Source organism: Mytilus californianus, unplaced genomic scaffold (genome assembly GCF_021869535.1).
Source record: "Mytilus californianus isolate M0D057914Y unplaced genomic scaffold, xbMytCali1.0.p SCAF_10, whole genome shotgun sequence".
Taxonomy (NCBI): Eukaryota; Metazoa; Mollusca; class Bivalvia; order Mytilida; family Mytilidae; genus Mytilus; species Mytilus californianus.
This window is the reverse complement of record NW_026262582.1, coordinates 19929806-19949239: the sequence shown is the minus strand read 5'-3', so window position 1 is coordinate 19949239 and position 19434 is coordinate 19929806. Positions and strand designations below refer to the sequence as shown.

Here is a 19434-nt window from a genome sequence, read left to right as displayed (position 1 = left end):
TTATGTCGGTACCTCCTCAGAACTTACCTTTATTTACAGTAAAAACAACAATACCTTCTAAGAACTAAATTTTCTCAATAAAATTTATGTCGGTACCTCCTCAGAACCAACCTTTATTTACAGTACAAAAAACAAAACCTTGTCAGAACCAAATTTCTTATTAAGTAAATTTTGTGTTGTTACCTTCTCATAACCAACCTTCATTTACAGTAAAAATATTAAAATCTTGTCAGAACCAAATTTTATAAGTAAACTTTATGTCGGTACTTCCTCAGAACCAACCGTTATTTACAGTAAAACAACAATACCTTGTCAGAACCAAATTTTATAACTAAGCTTTATGTCGGTACCTCCTCAGAACCAACCTTTGTTTACAGTAAAAACAACCATTCCTGGTCAGAACTAAATTTTCTCGATAAACTGTATGTCGGTACCTCCTCAGAACCAACCTTTTTTTACTGTTCAAAAACAATACCTGGTAAGAACTAATTTTTATAAGTTAACTTTATGTCGGTACCTCCTCAGAACCAACCTTAATTTACAGTAAAAACATAAGTACCTTGTCAGAACCAAATTTTATAAGTAAACTTTATGTTGGTACTTCCTCAGAACCAACAGTTATTTACAGTAAAACAATAATACCTTGTCAGAACCAAATTTTATAACTAAGCTTAATGTCGGTACCTCCTCAGAACCAACCTTTATTTACAGCAAAAACAACAATACTTGGTCAGAATTAATTTTTATAAGTAAACTTTATGTCGTTACCTCCTCAGAACCAACCTTAATTTACAGCAAAAACTTAAGTACCTTGTCAGAACCAAATTTTCTAACTTAACTTTATGACGGTACCTCCTCAGAACCAACCGTTATCTACAGTAAAAACAACCATACCAGGTCAGAACTAAAATTTCTAAGTAAAATTTATGTTGGTACCTCCTCAGAACCAATCTTTATTGATAGTAAAAACAACAATACCTTGTCAGAATCAAATTTCTTAAGTAAACTTTACGACGGTACCTCCTCAGAACCATCCTTTATTTACAGTAAAAAAAAAATTACCTGGTCAGAACTAAATTTTCTCAATAAATTTTATGTCGGTACCTCCTCAGAACTTACCTTTATTTACAGTAAAAACAACAATACCTTCTCAGAACTAAATTTTCTCAATAAAATTTATGTCGGTACCTCCTCAGAACCAACCTTTATTTACAGTACAAAAAACAAAACCTTGTCAGAACCAAATTTCTTATTAAGTAAATTTTGTGTTGTTACCTTCTCATAACAACCTTCATTTACAGTAAAAATATTAAAATCTTGTCAGAACCAAATTTTATAAGTAAACTTTATGTCGGTACTTCCTCAGAACCAACCGTTATTTACAGTAAAACAACAATACCTTGTCAGAACCAAATTTTATAACTAAGCTTTATGTCGGTACCTCCTCAGAACCAACCTTTATTTACAGTAAAAACAACCATTCCTGGTCAGAACTAAATTTTCTCAATAAACTTTATGTCGGTACCTCCTCAGAACCAACCTTAATTTACAGTAAAAACATAAGTACCTTGTCAGAACCAAATTTTATAAGTAAACTTTATGTTGGTACTTCCTCAGAACCAACAGTTATTCACAGTAAAACAATAATACCTTGTCTGAACCAAATTTTATAACTAAGATTAATGTCGGTACCTCCTCAGAACCAACCTTTATTAACAACAAAAACAACAATAATTGGTCAGAATTAATTTTTATAAGTAAACTTTATGTCGTTACCTCCTCAGAACCAACCTTAATTTACAGTAAAAACTTAAGTACCTTCTCAGAACCAAATTTTCTAACTTAACTTTATGACGGTACCTCCTCAGAACCAACCGTTGTTTACAGTAAAAACAACCATACCAGGTCAGAACTAAAATTTCTCAATAAACTTTATGTCGGTACCTCCTCAGAACCAACCTTTAAGTCAAAACAATCATACCTGGTCAGAACTAAATTTTCTCAATAATCTTTATGTCAGTACTTCCTCAGAACCAACTTTTTTTTACAGTACAAACAACAATACCTGGTCAGAACTAATTTTTATGAGTAAACTTTATGTCAGTACCTCTTCAGAACAATTAACAGTAAAAACATAAGAACCTTGTCAGAACCAAATTTTCTAAGTAAACCTTATATCGGTACCCCCTCAGAACCAACCGTTGTTTACAGTAAAAACAACCATACCAGGTCAGAACTAAAATTTCTCAATAAACTTTATGTCGTCACCTCCTAAGAACCAACCTTTCTTTACAGTACAAAAAACAAAACCTTGTCAGAACCAAATTTCTTATTAAGTAAATTTTGTGTTGTTACCTTCTCATAACCAACCTTCATTTACAGTAAAAATATTAAAATCTTGTCAGAACCAAATTTTATAAGTAAACTTTATGTCGGTACTTCCTCAGAACCAACCGTTATTTACAGTAAAACAACAATACCTTGTCAGAACCAAATTTTATAACTAAGCTTTATGTCGGTACCTCCTCAGAACCAACCTTTGTTTACAGTAAAAACAACCATTCCTGGTCAGAACTAAATTTTCTCGATAAACTGTATGTCGGTACCTCCTCAGAACCAACCTTTTTTTACTGTTAAAAAACAATACCTGGTAAGAACTAATTTTTATAAGTTAACTTTATGTCGGTACCTCCTCAGAACCAACCTTAATTTACAGTAAAAACATAAGTACCTTGTCAGAACCAAATTTTATAAGTAAACTTTATGTTGGTACTTCCTAAGAACCAACAGTTATTTACAGTAAAACAATAATACCTTGTCAGAACCAAATTTTATAACTAAGCTTAATGTCGGTACCTCCTCAGAACCAACCTTTATTTACAGCAAAAACAACAATACTTGGTCAGAATTAATTTTTATAAGTAAACTTTATGTCGTTACCTCCTCAGAACCAACCTTAATTTACAGCAAAAACTTAAGTACCTTGTCAGAACCAAATTTTCTAACTTAACTTTATGACGGTACCTCCTCAGAACCAACCGTTATCTACAGTAAAAACAACCATACCAGGTCAGAACTAAAATTTCTAAGTAAAATTTATGTTGGTACCTCCTCAGAACCAATCTTTATTGATAGTAAAAACAACAATACCTTGTCAGAATCAAATTTCTTAAGTAAACTTTACGACGGTACCTCCTCAGAACCATCCTTTATTTACAGTAAAAAAAAAATTACCTGGTCAGAACTAAATTTTCTCAATAAATTTTATGTCGGTACCTCCTCAGAACTTACCTTTATTTACAGTAAAAACAACAATACCTTCTCAGAACTAAATTTTCTCAATAAAATTTATGTCGGTACCTCCTCAGAACCAACCTTTATTTACAGTACAAAAAACAAAACCTTGTCAGAACCAAATTTCTTATTAAGTAAATTTTGTGTTGTTACCTTCTCATAACCAACCTTCATTTACAGTAAAAATATTAAAATCTTGTCAGAACCAAATTTTATAAGTAAACTTTATGTCGGTACTTCCTCAGAACCAACCGTTATTTACAGTAAAACAACAATACCTTGTCAGAACCAAATTTTATAACTAAGCTTTATGTCGGTACCTCCTCAGAACCAACCTTTATTTACAGTAAAAACAACCATTCCTGGTCAGAACTAAATTTTCTCAATAAACTTTATGTCGGTACCTCCTCAGAACCAACCTTAATTTACAGTAAAAACATAAGTACCTTGTCAGAACCAAATTTTATAAGTAAACTTTATGTTGGTACTTCCTCAGAACCAACAGTTATTCACAGTAAAACAATAATACCTTGTCTGAACCAAATTTTATAACTAAGATTAATGTCGGTACCTCCTCAGAACCAACCTTTATTAACAACAAAAACAACAATAATTGGTCAGAATTAATTTTTATAAGTAAACTTTATGTCGTTACCTCCTCAGAACCAACCTTAATTTACAGTAAAAACTTAAGTACCTTCTCAGAACCAAATTTTCTAACTTAACTTTATGACGGTACCTCCTCAGAACCAACCGTTGTTTACAGTAAAAACAACCATACCAGGTCAGAACTAAAATTTCTCAATAAACTTTATGTCGGTACCTCCTCAGAACCAACCTTTAAGTCAAAACAATCATACCTGGTCAGAACTAAATTTTCTCAATAATCTTTATGTCAGTACTTCCTCAGAACCAACTTTTTTTTACAGTACAAACAACAATACCTGGTCAGAACTAATTTTTATGAGTAAACTTTATGTCAGTACCTCTTCAGAACAATTAACAGTAAAAACATAAGAACCTTGTCAGAACCAAATTTTCTAAGTAAACCTTATATCGGTACCCCCTCAGAACCAACCGTTGTTTACAGTAAAAACAACCATACCAGGTCAGAACTAAAATTTCTCAATAAACTTTATGTCGTCACCTCCTAAGAACCAACCTTTCTTTACAGTACAAAAAACAAAACCTTGTCAGAACCAAATTTCTTATTAAGTAAATTTTGTGTTGTTACCTTCTCATAACCAACCTTCATTTACAGTAAAAATATTAAAATCTTGTCAGAACCAAATTTTATAAGTAAACTTTATGTCGGTACTTCCTCAGAACCAACCGTTATTTACAGTAAAACAACAATACCTTCTCAGAACCAAATTTTCTAACTTAACTTTATGACGGTACCTCCTCAGAACCAACCGTTGTTTACAGTAAAAACAACCATACCAGGTCAGAACTAAAATTTCTCAATAAACTTTATGTCGGTACCTCCTCAGAACCAACCTTTAAGTCAAAACAATCATACCTGGTCAGAACTAAATTTTCTCAATAATCTTTATGTCAGTACTTCCTCAGAACCAACTTTTTTTTACAGTACAAACAACAATACCTGGTCAGAACTAATTTTTATGAGTAAACTTTATGTCAGTACCTCTTCAGAACAATTAACAGTAAAAACATAAGTACCTTGTCAGAACCAAATTTTCTAAGTAAACCTTATATCGGTACCCCCTCAGAACCAACCGTTGTTTACAGTAAAAACAACCATACCAGGTCAGAACTAAAATTTCTCAATAAACTTTATGTCGTCACCTCCTCAGAACCAACCTTTCTTTACAGTACAAAAAACAAAACCTTGTCAGAACCAAATTTCTTATTAAGTAAATTTTGTGTTGTTACCTTCTCATAACCAACCTTCATTTACAGTAAAAATATTAAAATCTTGTCAGAACCAAATTTTATAAGTAAACTTTATGTCGGTACTTCCTCAGAACCAACCGTTATTTACAGTAAAACAACAATACCTTGTCAGAACCAAATTTTATAACTAAGCTTTATGTCGGTACCTCCTCAGAACCAACCTTTGTTTACAGTAAAAACAACCATTCCTGGTCAGAACTAAATTTTCTCAATAAACTGTATGTCGGTACCTCCTCAGAACCAACCTTTTTTTACTGTTAAAAAACAATACCTGGTAAGAACTAATTTTTATAAGTTAACTTTATGTCGGTACCTCCTCAGAACCAACCTTTATTTACAGTAAAAACATAAGTACCTTGTCAGAACCAAATTTTATAAGTAAACTTTATGTTGGTACTTCCTCAGAACCAACAGTTATTTACAGTAAAACAATAATACCTTGTCAGAACCAAATTTTATAACTAAGCTTAATGTCGGTACCTCCTCAGAACCAACCTTTATTTACAGCAAAAACAACAATACTTGGTCAGAATTAATTTTTATAAGTAAACTTTATGTCGTTACCTCCTCAGAACCAACCTTAATTTACAGCAAAAACTTAAGTACCTTGTCAGAACCAAATTTTCTAACTTAACTTTATGACGGTACCTCCTCAGAACCAACCGTTATCTACAGTAAAAACAACCATACCAGGTCAGAACTAAAATTTCTAAGTAAAATTTATGTTGGTACCTCCTCAGAACCAATCTTTATTGATAGTAAAAACAACAATACCTTGTCAGAATCAAATTTCTTAAGTAAACTTTACGACGGTACCTCCTCAGAACCATCCTTTATTTACAGTAAAAAAAAAATTACCTGGTCAGAACTAAATTTTCTCAATAAATTTTATGTCGGTACCTCCTCAGAACTTACCTTTATTTACAGTAAAAACAACATTACCTTCTCAGAACTAAATTTTCTCAATAAAATTTATGTCGGTACCTCCTCAGAACCAACCTTTATTTACAGTACAAAAAACAAAACCTTGTCAGAACCAAATTTCTTATTAAGTAAATTTTGTGTTGTTACCTTCTCATAACCAACCTTCATTTACAGTAAAAATATTAAAATCTTGTCAGAACCAAATTTTATAAGTAAACTTTATGTCGGTACTTCCTCAGAACCAACCGTTATTTACAGTAAAACAACAATACCTTGTCAGAACCAAATTTTATAACTAAGCTTTATGTCGGTACCTCCTCAGAACCAACCTTTATTTACAGTAAAAACAACCATTCCTGGTCAGAACTAAATTTTCTCAATAAACTTTATGTCGGTACCTCCTCAGAACCAACCTTAATTTACAGTAAAAACATAAGTACCTTGTCAGAACCAAATTTTATAAGTAAACTTTATGTTGGTACTTCCTCAGAACCAACAGTTATTCACAGTAAAACAATAATACCTTGTCTGAACCAAATTTTATAACTAAGATTAATGTCGGTACCTCCTCAGAACCAACCTTTATTAACAACAAAAACAACAATAATTGGTCAGAATTAATTTTTATAAGTAAACTTTATGTCGTTACCTCCTCAGAACCAACCTTAATTTACAGTAAAAACTTAAGTACCTTCTCAGAACCAAATTTTCTAACTTAACTTTATGACGGTACCTCCTCAGAACCAACCGTTGTTTACAGTAAAAACAACCATACCAGGTCAGAACTAAAATTTCTCAATAAACTTTATGTCGGTACCTCCTCAGAACCAACCTTTAAGTCAAAACAATCATACCTGGTCAGAACTAAATTTTCTCAATAATCTTTATGTCAGTACTTCCTCAGAACCAACTTTTTTTTACAGTACAAACAACAATACCTGGTCAGAACTAATTTTTATGAGTAAACTTTATGTCAGTACCTCTTCAGAACAATTAACAGTAAAAACATAAGTACCTTGTCAGAACCAAATTTTCTAAGTAAACCTTATATCGGTACCCCCTCAGAACCAACCGTTGTTTACAGTAAAAACAACCATACCAGGTCAGAACTAAAATTTCTCAATAAACTTTATGTCGTCACCTCCTCAGAACCAACCTTTCTTTACAGTACAAAAAACAAAACCTTGTCAGAACCAAATTTCTTATTAAGTAAATTTTGTGTTGTTACCTTCTCATAACCAACCTTCATTTACAGTAAAAATATTAAAATCTTGTCAGAACCAAATTTTATAAGTAAACTTTATGTCGGTACTTCCTCAGAACCAACCGTTATTTACAGTAAAACAACAATACCTTGTCAGAACCAAATTTTATAACTAAGCTTTATGTCGGTACCTCCTCAGAACCAACCTTTGTTTACAGTAAAAACAACCATTCCTGGTCAGAACTAAATTTTCTCAATAAACTGTATGTCGGTACCTCCTCAGAACCAACCTTTTTTTACTGTTAAAAAACAATACCTGGTAAGAACTAATTTTTATAAGTTAACTTTATGTCGGTACCTCCTCAGAACCAACCTTAATTTACAGTAAAAACATAAGTACCTTGTCAGAACCAAATTTTATAAGTAAACTTTATGTTGGTACTTCCTCAGAACCAACAGTTATTTACAGTAAAACAATAATACCTTGTCAGAACCAAATTTTATAACTAAGCTTAATGTCGGTACCTCCTCAGAACCAACCTTTATTTACATCAAAAACAACAATACTTGGTCAGAATTAATTTTTATAAGTAAACTTTATGTCGTTACCTCCTCAGAACCAACCTTAATTTACAGCAAAAACTTAAGTACCTTGTCAGAACCAAATTTTCTAACTTAACTTTATGACGGTACCTCCTCAGAACCAACCGTTATCTACAGTAAAAACAACCATACCAGGTCAGAACTAAAATTTCTAAGTAAAATTTATGTTGGTACCTCCTCAGAACCAATATTTATTGATAGTAAAAACAACAATACCTTGTCAGAATCAAATTTCTTAAGTAAACTTTACGACGGTACCTCCTCAGAACCATCCTTTATTTACAGTAAAAAAAAAATTACCTGGTCAGAACTAAATTTTCTCAATAAATTTTATGTCGGTACCTCCTCAGAACTTACCTTTATTTACAGTAAAAACAACAATACCTTCTCAGAACTAAATTTTCTCAATAAAATTTATGTCGGTACCTCCTCAGAACCAACCTTTATTTACAGTACAAAAAACAAAACCTTGTCAGAACCAAATTTCTTATTAAGTAAATTTTGTGTTGTTACCTTCTCATAACCAACCTTCATTTACAGTAAAAATATTAAAATCTTGTCAGAACCAAATTTTATAAGTAAACTTTATGTCGGTACTTCCTCAGAACCAACCGTTATTTACAGTAAAACAACAATACCTTGTCAGAACCAAATTTTATAACTAAGCTTTATGTCGGTACCTCCTCAGAACCAACCTTTATTTACAGTAAAAACAACCATTCCTGGTCAGAACTAAATTTTCTCAATAAACTTTATGTCGGTACCTCCTCAGAACCAACCTTAATTTACAGTAAAAACATAAGTAACTTGTCAGAACCAAATTTTATAAGTAAACTTTATGTTGGTACTTCCTCAGAACCAACAGTTATTCACAGTAAAACAATGATACCTTGTCTGAACCAAATTTTATAACTAAGATTAATGTCGGTACCTCCTCAGAACCAACCTTTATTAACAACAAAAACAACAATAATTGGTCAGAATTAATTTTTATAAGTAAACTTTATGTCGTTACCTCCTCAGAACCAACCTTAATTTACAGTAAAAACTTAAGTACCTTCTCAGAACCAAATTTTCTAACTTAACTTTATGACGGCACCTCCTAAGAACCAACCGTTGTTTACAGTAAAAACAACCATACCAGGTCAGAACTAAAATTTCTCAATAAACTTTATGTCGGTACCTCCTCAGAACCAACCTTTCTTTACAGTACAAAAAACAAAACCTTGTCAGAACCAAATTTCTTATTAAGTAAATTTTGTGTTGTTACCTTCTCATAACCAACCTTCATTTACAGTAAAAATATTAAAATCTTGTCAGAACCAAATTTTATAAGTAAACTTTATTTCGGTACTTCCTCAGAACCAACCGTTATTTACAGTAAAACAACAATACCTTGTCAGAACCAAATTTTATAACTAAGCTTTATGTCGGTACCTCCTCAGAACCAACCGTTATTTACAGTAAAACAACAATACCTTGTCAGAACCAAATTTTATAACTAAGCTTTATGTCGGTACCTCCTCAGAACCAACCTTAATTTACAGTAAAAACATAAGTACCTTGTCAGAATCAAATTTTATAAGTAAACTTTATGTTGGTACTTCCTCAGAACCAACAGTTATTTACAGTAAAACAATAATACCTTGTCAGAATCAAATTTCTAAGTAAAATTTATGTTGGTACCTCCTCAGAACCAATCTTTATTTATAGTAAAAACAACCATACCTTGTCAGAACCAAATTTCCTCAGTAAACTTTACGACGGTACCTTTTCAGAACCAACCTTCATTTACAGTTAAAAAAACCAATACCTCGTCAGAATCAAATTTCCTAAGTAAACTTTACGACGGTACCTCCTCAGAACCATCCTTTATTTACAGTAAAAAAAAATTACCTGGTCAGAACTAAATTTTCTCAATAAACTTTATGTCGGTTCCTCCTCAGAACCAACCTTTATTTACAGTAAAACAACAATAACTGGTCAGAATTAATTTTAATAAGTAAACTTTATGTCGTTACCTCCTCAGAACCAACCTTTATTTACAGTAAAACAACAATACCTGGTCAGAATTAATTTTTAAAAGTTAACTTTATGTCGTTACCTCCCTAGAACCAACCTTAATTTACAGTAAAAACATAAGTACCTTGTCAGAACCAAATTTTCTAACTTAACTTTATGTCGGTAACTCCTCAGAACGAACCGTTATCTACAGTAAAAACAACCATACCAGGTCTGAACTAAAATTTCTAAGTAAAATTTATGTTGGTACCTCCTCAGAACCAATCTTTATTTACAGTACAAAAAACAATACCTGGTCAGAACTAATTTTTATAAGTAAACTTTATGTCGGTACCTCCTCAGAACCAACCTTAATTTACAGTAAAAACATAAGTACCTTGTCAGAATCAAATTTTATAAGTAAACTTTGTTGGTACCTCCTCAGAACCAACAGTTATTTACAGTACAAAAAACAAAACCTTGACAGAACCAAATGTCCTATTAAGTAACTTTATGTCGGTACCTCCTCAGAACCAACCTTAATTTACAGTAAAAACAACAATACCTTGTCAGAACTAAATTTTCTAAGTAAATTTTAGTTTCAACTTGGTACCTCCTCATAACCAACCTTTATTTACAGTAAAAACAACCATACCTGGTCAGAACTTAATTTTCTCAATAAACTTTATGTCGGTACCTCCTCAGAACCAACCTTTATTTACAGTAACAAAAAACAATACCTGGTCAGAACTAATTTTTATAAGTAAACTTAATGACGGGACCTCCTCAGAACCAACCTTAATTTTACAGTAAAAACATAAGTACCTTGTCAGAACCAAATTTTATAACTAAACTTTATGTTGGTACTTCCTCAGAACCAACCTTCATTTACAGTAAATACAACAATACCAGGTCAGAACTAATTTTATAAGTAAACTTTATGTCGGTACCTCCTAAGAACCAACCTTAATTTACAGTAAAAACATAAGTACCTTGTCAGAACCAAATTTTCTAAGTAAACTTTATGTCGGTGCCTCCTCAGAAACAACCGTTATTTACAGTAAAAACCAAAATTTCTATGTAGACTTAATATCGTTACCTCCTCAGTACCTTGTCAGTTGTCAGAACCAAATGTTATTAACTAATGTTTAAAGTGTAACCTCCTCAAAACCAACTGTTATTTAAACTAAAAACAATACCTTATCAAAACCATTTTTTTTATTTATACTTAAGATCGTTACCTTCTCGGAACAGACCGTTTGTTCCAGTAAATATAACAATACCTTTTTTGGGATAATTTTTCTTTCTGTGCAGACTTTCTCATATACCTTTTCAGAATAACTTTGAAAACCAAGAATACCGTGTCAGAACCAAAATTTCTATGTAGACTTTTGGTCGTTTCCTCCTCAGGAACAAACCGTTATTTTAAGTAAATATTTTAATACTTTTTTTGAATAGTTGTCTTTTAATGCAGACTTTAGGTAGTGACCTGCTACAACTTTTCGTTATATTCGGTAAAAACAAGTATGCCTTGTCAGAACCAACATTTTTTTCTCACAAATAGATAAAAGTATTCTAATCCAAGCAACTGTTTTACACATATGATCAGTATAACTAAAATTATATTTATACGTTATATCGCTTCTTTTATTACCGTTTGATATATTAATGAATTATATGTTAGCTCGGCTACACAAAATGTTGTTTGAATAATTTTCATTGATTGAATAATGCACACTTTTATTGTGATTGGGGTAAAACTCAATGTCACCTAGCTGTGGTATCCATTGACATTAAAATTTAAAAACAAAATATTTTCTACTGTTAGTTCAGGGGACAACACGGAAAAGCCCCTGAAAGGAATTGGAAGAGAAGGTGAGAAGATACTGAAAGAAATTCAAAAGAAACATATTCATGAAATGAATATTTGGAAGTGACTCAATGGCAATTTGAAAAAAATGAAATAAAAATCACTACTTTCATTTCCGGGGGCATCGGTCGCAAATTCGCAAACTGTTGAAGAATACTCTAAATCTTGTACTGAGTAAATTACGAACTATACACTACACAATACATTATACAATACAATACAATGTGTGTTTGTTCCAATTAAGGTTCCCTAGGGAGCAGTGACAACGATATCGAACGGGTGTTTCATGTATCATCCGTGTCAGCTAGTGTGGGGTATAAATCCATATTATGTATTTTGATAAAAATAAGAGAGCTATATCATATTGAAATTGAGCTATTTAATGTTGGGGTTATCTATCTTTGATGTTTTTACATGTCTCCTGTTTTTCTAATTAACTTAAATCTATATTTGTAAAATTACAATAGTTTATCGGCTGCTTATTTCACTTAAATACTAATTTGTAATTCATATAAAATTTTAATATATATCTTATATAACCTCACATGGTAAAGTAATCACCACGTAGACATTTTTATTACGCCGGCTCTGTTAATGCAAACAACTTTAATGTTTTATTTCAGGGTCGTTGTTATCTGTCTTAATTTTACGGGAGTGAGATGTCAATCAAAGACATATCTGCGCAAGACTTATATTGGTTCTGAGAACGTACTCCGGTTCTGCACAAGTAATGGTTCTGGGGAAGTACACCGCTGTCGTACCCTGATCCTTTAATCAGCTGTTTATCTGTTTACCATGTTTAAACTGGTCCGCCATTCCATCGTAGTGCAGGAGGCTCAGTGCAGCGATAAATAAACACAACAGGGGTCCAGTTTATTCACGGGTAACGTCTGTAAACCAAGAACAATATAAAACATTGTCGACAGTCCCTCAATTCTGTATACTTTTCTTATCTTCATACTAAAGAGCTCCAAAAGTAGGCGTGCATAGTTGCACTGGGCGTGTCTAAAAACCGACCCTCGGTGGTTAACGTCTCTCGCTGGTTAACTTTAAGTGCCGATGGTGAAAAAATTACAGGACTGTTCATATCACAAGTAATGGTAACTTTGTAGACCTTATCTATGTATTCTATGTGCTGTGTGCGATTTTGTCCCATGTGTACATTTATTCCATATCCTTTTATTTTCTACTTATCATATATTTCTGATAGTTTTCCCCACCTATTCACATATTTTCAAGCTGGAAAATGTGACCTATTCCAGTGGCACGTCCTATCACCTTGTATATAGGAAGTGGTCCCCCCCCGAGTCTAAAGAGTAATACAATTGTATTATATGTTCTACATATGAAAATCTGGTTCCTCTACAAAGGGGGTTTAAAGATCTTTAAAGATAAGTGTAGATTAGATTGGATTAGTTAATTAAATAGCGGACGTCAAAGAAGGCCCCGACTGTTTGACGCTTTTGTGAGGTCCATTATTTCAACAGAGTTCTGTTCCCATCCCCTTTTCTCCATGTTTAAGTTTGATTAATATTTTTTCTCTATTTAAATAAAGTTTTCAAAAATTAGAATGTTGACATAATTACCAGGTAACCGCCTGGCGCATGCCAAATAAAACCGGATGTAGCATGAATTATATTTGTTTACGGGTGCAAGACTGGGACGATTGGAAGTTATTTCGTTGCTCTAATTTTTCGAATTTTATGTGAAAAGCTGCAACACCATCATGTAAAAGTGAACAAGAATTTCGATATGCATATATAGTACTTTAAGAGCGGGTCTCTTTATTTTAGATTGTGTTGTAAATGATTGTTGAAATACAACAGTAGTTGGATAACGAATCTGCATACCGACTACCCCGTTATGAAAGAGGAAGTGATTTTATTTTCATTGATATATTTGTGCTGGTCACAAATTCATTTAGTCAAATCTCAAAGTAAGTTTTGTATCTTAATTTTCTAATGGATTGGAGATATATTTTTTCTTAATTTTTCGGCCCTTTTTTGACTGCTTTTCTCTATTCTTTATTTTATTTTTATCCATTCTTTTCTATTCTGTAATATAATTTCTCTAATTCTTCGTCAATTTATCCCTTTGTGCACCATTGTATAAAATAAATTTAATCAACGTGTGGTTCGTTTGATCTCAGTTCTTCATTGGTTAAAATCCGATTATGACGTCGAATTTTCTTGCTTTCCTCAGAATTTCCTATTCTGACGGCATGAAAAAAGGCGACCATGCCTGATGACGTCACATAGAAAGAACACATCTTTTTGCAGATCATGCAAAAAGAAGGAACAAGTTTGCCTGCATATTGTTTGAAAATCATGAGAGAAACAGATTCCACCACCAAATCTTGTGTAATACGATATTTATCCACTCTCGACAGTTATATTTTAAACATTAAAAACGCTTGGCAAGCCTCGCGTTTTAAATTTGAAAATTTAACTGTCTCGAGTGGATAAATATCGTATCACACTCGATGCAGTGGTAGAATCTATATATAACCCAATGGGTCATTTGAACTTGGCAACCACAATATGCAAATTCAATTGATCCAACCCCTCATTGATAGCTACATACAATGTATGTATACAGAACTTTGTAAAAATATGATATATGTACAATCCCAAAAAATTGGGAATAGTTCTCAAAAAGAATAGCTTTCAGATATTTTTATAGTGTTTATTATACTTGAAACGGAAAGAGTTCCATATGGCACTCCCACGGAATAAACTGTAATACATTATTGTGTTCTTTTAGTATGGTGGGGGTGCAATGTGGATCTCTTACCCTTGAAACATCATGTTGGCAAGAATAATGCCTTACATGTATAGTCACCAAAAAGGGGTTGACTGGGTGCATGGCAATTTTGCATCAAATTTTATGGGTATGCGGACCAGTTACCGTCACTTAGGAATCAAGCCACTAAGTAATTGAGATTACCACTTAATATGATCATTAAGTTCATATTTTGATATTTTAAAATTGTTAGGAAGAGACAGATGAATTCCAATGTCAAATTAACCAAAAATTATCCTCATTTGTTTAAAATTCAGAAGATCTTCTTCCTCTTCAGGGATCACCACAGAATTTATTTTAAGGGTGGTGTTCACGAAAAAAAAAATTATATTGAAATTACAATCACAAGATCTTTATTGTAGATCATAATCTGTTAATTAGGAAAAAGATAAACAAATTTAAGCCATTGTAAAACAAATGTAATATTAAGGCATGAATTTATACTTTTTGAAGTAAAAATTGCCAAAAATTTTACCTTTTCATCACATTTTTCAAAAATTCAATAGGTGGTGCTGAGAAATTCAAGAGTGGTGCTGGAGATTTAAGGGTGGAGGAGGTCCACCCTTAAATAGCCTGTGGTGATCCCTGCTCTTAATATGTTTTCATATTAACTTGATTAATAAACCTTTTATTTCTTTTGAAAGAAAATTTTGTTCTGAAGCAAGCTTTGATATATTTATATATATTACTTTGTCTGAAAACCATAAGTTTTCTAAAATTGAGAATGTCATAAAGTGATGGTGTTATGTAAATGTATCTACACAAGTTTCTTCCCATGACGTGTTAAAAAAAAATGATAAAAACAACATTATCTTGTCTTAATGGTATTAAATAAAACAAAGTTTTTAAGAATTGAATTCAGGAATGACTCTCAATGGTTATCTGTATAAAATGTATATATTTAGCTATAATACTATTAAACTACAACAAGTCTGTACTATTTTGTATAAAAATAAGCTTGAAAAATCAAATTACCCAGTATTACCCGTTTCTATGAGTATTGCCCAGACCGGGAAAACCCGGACCCGGGTAATACTTTGCCAACCCTGAAAAAATGTCCCATTTTCTAGTGTAATGTACATGTAGTGTTTCCTGCATCTTTCATGTCTTGAAAAGGGCAAGGGTACTTTTTTCTCAGAGGGCACTCTAAGCACGATTGGCAATACTTTAAGGGCACCCTTAGTTTGCAGGACTACACCTTTATAAAATTTCTGTAAATTTGTGTGATTTTAAGTAAAATGGATTCAACTAATCATTGCCTATACAGTGATTCAGCTAGACTTCTGGAGCTTCAGCTCAATTTCTGTTATTAAAACTTTCTTTGAGAAGTTAACTGAATTTTTCAAATTCCTTCAGAACATTTAGAGAGGAAGGTGGGCAAATGTCCTATGACCAGTATATACATGTACATTTCGTACATTTAGTTAAATAACTGTAAGAATTTATGAACAAGAAATTATTTGAATCTGGAATAATTTTGAATTCTGGAAAATTGATAAGAAATGTATGATAAAATCTAACCCCATTTAGGAGGGCATGCATGGCTAAGAGGGTTAGTAAATTCATTCTGAAACATACATTTTGTGTACATCAGAGAAAGTAAAATTAACCTTAGCCATGCATTCATGGCTAACATTTGTCTTTAGTCTGGTTAGATTTCATCATATATTTTCATATCAATTTTCCAGAACTCAAAATTATTCCAGATTCAAATAATTCCTTATTTATATACATTAATTTTAGCACTTTGAATTTTTTTTAGTTTTGTTTCATCATAAGCACATGCTTCATATTTGATCAAAAACAAGTAAATATATACAATGAAATCCCAAACCTTGCTTAAGTGCGATAATAAAAAAAATTGAAAATTGGGAGCATTATATATGGGAACTTCTAACTATTTTAATTTTTTTAAAGGCTCTTCGTTTTAAATCAGATCAGCTGATTTTGGAAATCATGGTACAGTTTTGTACTCAGAAAAATCTTAAACAGGGGACTTCTAAAATATAAACAGAAATTCATCATTGTATATAGTAAGTTTCCTTTTTGAATATTTTTATTTGTCGTATTTATTTGGACTATTTTTGTAAAATTTCAAACATGAATAAATACTCTTTTGAACCTTTTCACATTTTAATATCACAGGCCTTTTATAATGTTTTATAGCTTTCTACTTTCAGATATTAGTATTGCTTATCATTGAAAGACGTACAGTGACCTTTAGTTGTTTACACCTTTATCCTTTGGCCTTTTAACTTTTGAGGATAACTGTCTCATTGACAATTATACCACATACCCTTTGTTTTATAAGGATCGTAAATATTGTTGAGAGGAATCAATTCCACGGATACATGTAACTGTAAAAAAGAACAGTTCACATAAACATGATAAAGATCATAGAGAAACAATGAAATTATTGGCATGCATTTTCACTGAACTACATGTAGTACACATTTTTGTTTAGGGGCCCGGCCAGCTGAAGCCAGCCTCCGGGTGTTGGATTTTCTTGCTGTGTTGAAGTCCCATTGGTGGCCTTGGGATGTTTTATGCTCTTTGGTCGGGTTGTTGTCTCTTTGACGCATTCCCCATTTCTATTCTCAATTTTGTTTTAATTCTTGAAGGAAATTCTACTCATTCTAATTTATTATCTATATATATATATTACATTGTATATACAACTCGTCTAAACATGTTAGAGAAAGCAAATTTTTTGTTCTTCCCTCGCCGGGATTCGAATTCATGCTACTGAGATATTGTGACACCAAATCGCCTGCACTGTATACGACGCGCTAGACCACTCGACCACCTAGGCTTCACTATAATAAAGCTTTCGGTGGCCGGGTGTTATGTTTAGACGAGTTGTATATACAGAATGTACACAGCCATGTATCACAATCACTGCTGGTGATCCGATGGATAAATCTGTTGTAGAGTTGTCACTGGTACAGACGTACTTATATATATTACATTGTATATATAAATGATAAACCTGCTTATTTTTGTGAATACTTTATAAAGTTAAAAGTTGATTTCACAACAATTTATAATAGTGTTCATCATGGTCATTGTATCTTGCAGTCCTTGATCGTGAAAAGATAATTAAAAAATTCTTGACAAATTTTATGTAATACAAACTTTTTTTTCAATTTTGTCCTTAAATCTTATGAGAATAGATAATTTTTGCGACATTAAATAAAATTGGCCTCTAGGCACAATGATATCATATTATAGTTGGCAGAGTGAGACAATTCAAGAAGACAGGAAAAGAAAAACGTCCTACATCAGCAAGCAAAACTTTAAATTTAAATTTGTATTTGCCAAACAACAGAAATCTTTTTAACCATATGTTAACCTAAGTTTTAAGGTTATTTTGTAAAATTAACTATCCCTGGAATAAAATGAAACGTATATGAACTTTTTGTAGAGATGCAAATGAGTTTGCAGCATACATTTTGAAAGAAAGAAGACACTGTTATTTAAATTGGACAAATAATGTCAGATTTTAAAATTCTACATGTATATATGATTTTGGTAAATGAATTTCCAATCCCAAATTATAATTTTATTCAACTATAAATCAAAGAAATTGATCAAGAAGTACAAAAAATAGTCAATTATGTGCAAATGTATATCTGAGAAGAAAAGTAAAAAGTTTAGAATTCTCAAAGAAATTTCACCATATTTAAGACCAAATTTACAATATTACACCAAATATGATAAATATTGACTATTTATAATGCACTTGTATATCGTTTTACTTAAATTTCTGCAAGAATATATGCCAAATTCATTAAAAAATTCAAATTATAATGAGAAAATTGAAATGGTTGAGAATTATTCAGAATTTAAAATGTAATTTATAAGGGTCTATCTACATTGTACATGTACTTGTAAAACTAGATTTCCCATTAATTCTTTAATTTTACGTAAGAATTTTGGCTTTAAACTTCATGTTTTATTCATTATATAAAAGATGGCCTCCTGTGTCGCCCAAGTAAATAAGTAAATATCTAAAGTCTGACTGACGTACTTGTCCTGAAAATTATAACATTAGAAGGTCTTCTTAATTTGTTCATAAATAACCCTGACAAAGGAGGCATATTTCATTTAAATCACTTAAACAAATACATTTTGTTTGGATAAATATTCGTTTGAGATTTTATGTCAATAATTTGGCAAGAGTTATATACCTATGCTTAAAAAAGAAATTACTGACTATCAGTTAAAAAAGTTTGGTTGTGAAATAACATTCATACAAGATAAAACTTCTGTATAATTAGTGTAATTACGATTTTATAATTGACGAACTTCAGAATGTCACCTTGGATTTTGTATCATATTGATCATGATTTAAGTTAGTCCAATGTACATGTATATTATGAATCTACCCTGTGACAATTCTATACCTTAGCTTAATTGGTGGCCTACCAAGCCCTAAATAGAGAGATGCAGCTCCCCTCTGCCCTTTATGTGCATCACTTTGCCCTTATCTAACTGCCCTATGTATTTTTGTTTTCTATCATGTCTATGGGAAAATGAATACTTTTCATTGCAAAGAAATCATTGTAACTACTGGGAAAGCTTTTTACAACCCCAAAATACTAATAATCCAGCAAAATATATAAATTTATTTAATCATTGTTAATAATTACAATTTTTCATCTGTAAACCTGAAAATGTTGGTTATTTTTCAGACAAGAAACTGTGCTAACGTGCCCTTCTTCTTACAATTGTGCATTGCCCCTAAATCATAGCTAGAACAAGAACATTCTTTATTATACATACATGTAGTGTAATACCACCATTGATTTTCCCCTAT

The 19434-nt window shown here is 31.8% G+C and overlaps 1 protein-coding gene and 1 long non-coding RNA gene across 5 annotated transcripts in view; one reads left to right on the top strand and one right to left on the bottom strand.

Moving 5' to 3' along the window:
* Positions 1–12854, bottom strand: part of LOC127717740 (uncharacterized) — a 42298-nt gene extending 29444 nt beyond the window's left edge. The window contains exon 1 of the long non-coding RNA XR_007989326.1: positions 12608–12854. This is a non-coding gene — a long non-coding RNA (uncharacterized LOC127717740). The remainder of the gene's footprint in view (positions 1–12607) is intronic.
* A 606-nt stretch (positions 12855–13460) lies between these two features.
* The window catches only part of LOC127717736 (uncharacterized), a 154804-nt gene continuing 148830 nt past the window's right edge, over positions 13461–19434 (top strand). For all 4 annotated transcript variants that reach the window (XM_052223505.1, XM_052223506.1, XM_052223504.1 and 1 more), the window contains exon 1: positions 13461–13749. In XM_052223505.1, the coding sequence (XP_052079465.1) occupies positions 13677–13749 (73 nt within the window). In that variant the 5' untranslated portion in view covers positions 13461–13676. The remainder of the gene's footprint in view (positions 13750–19434) is intronic.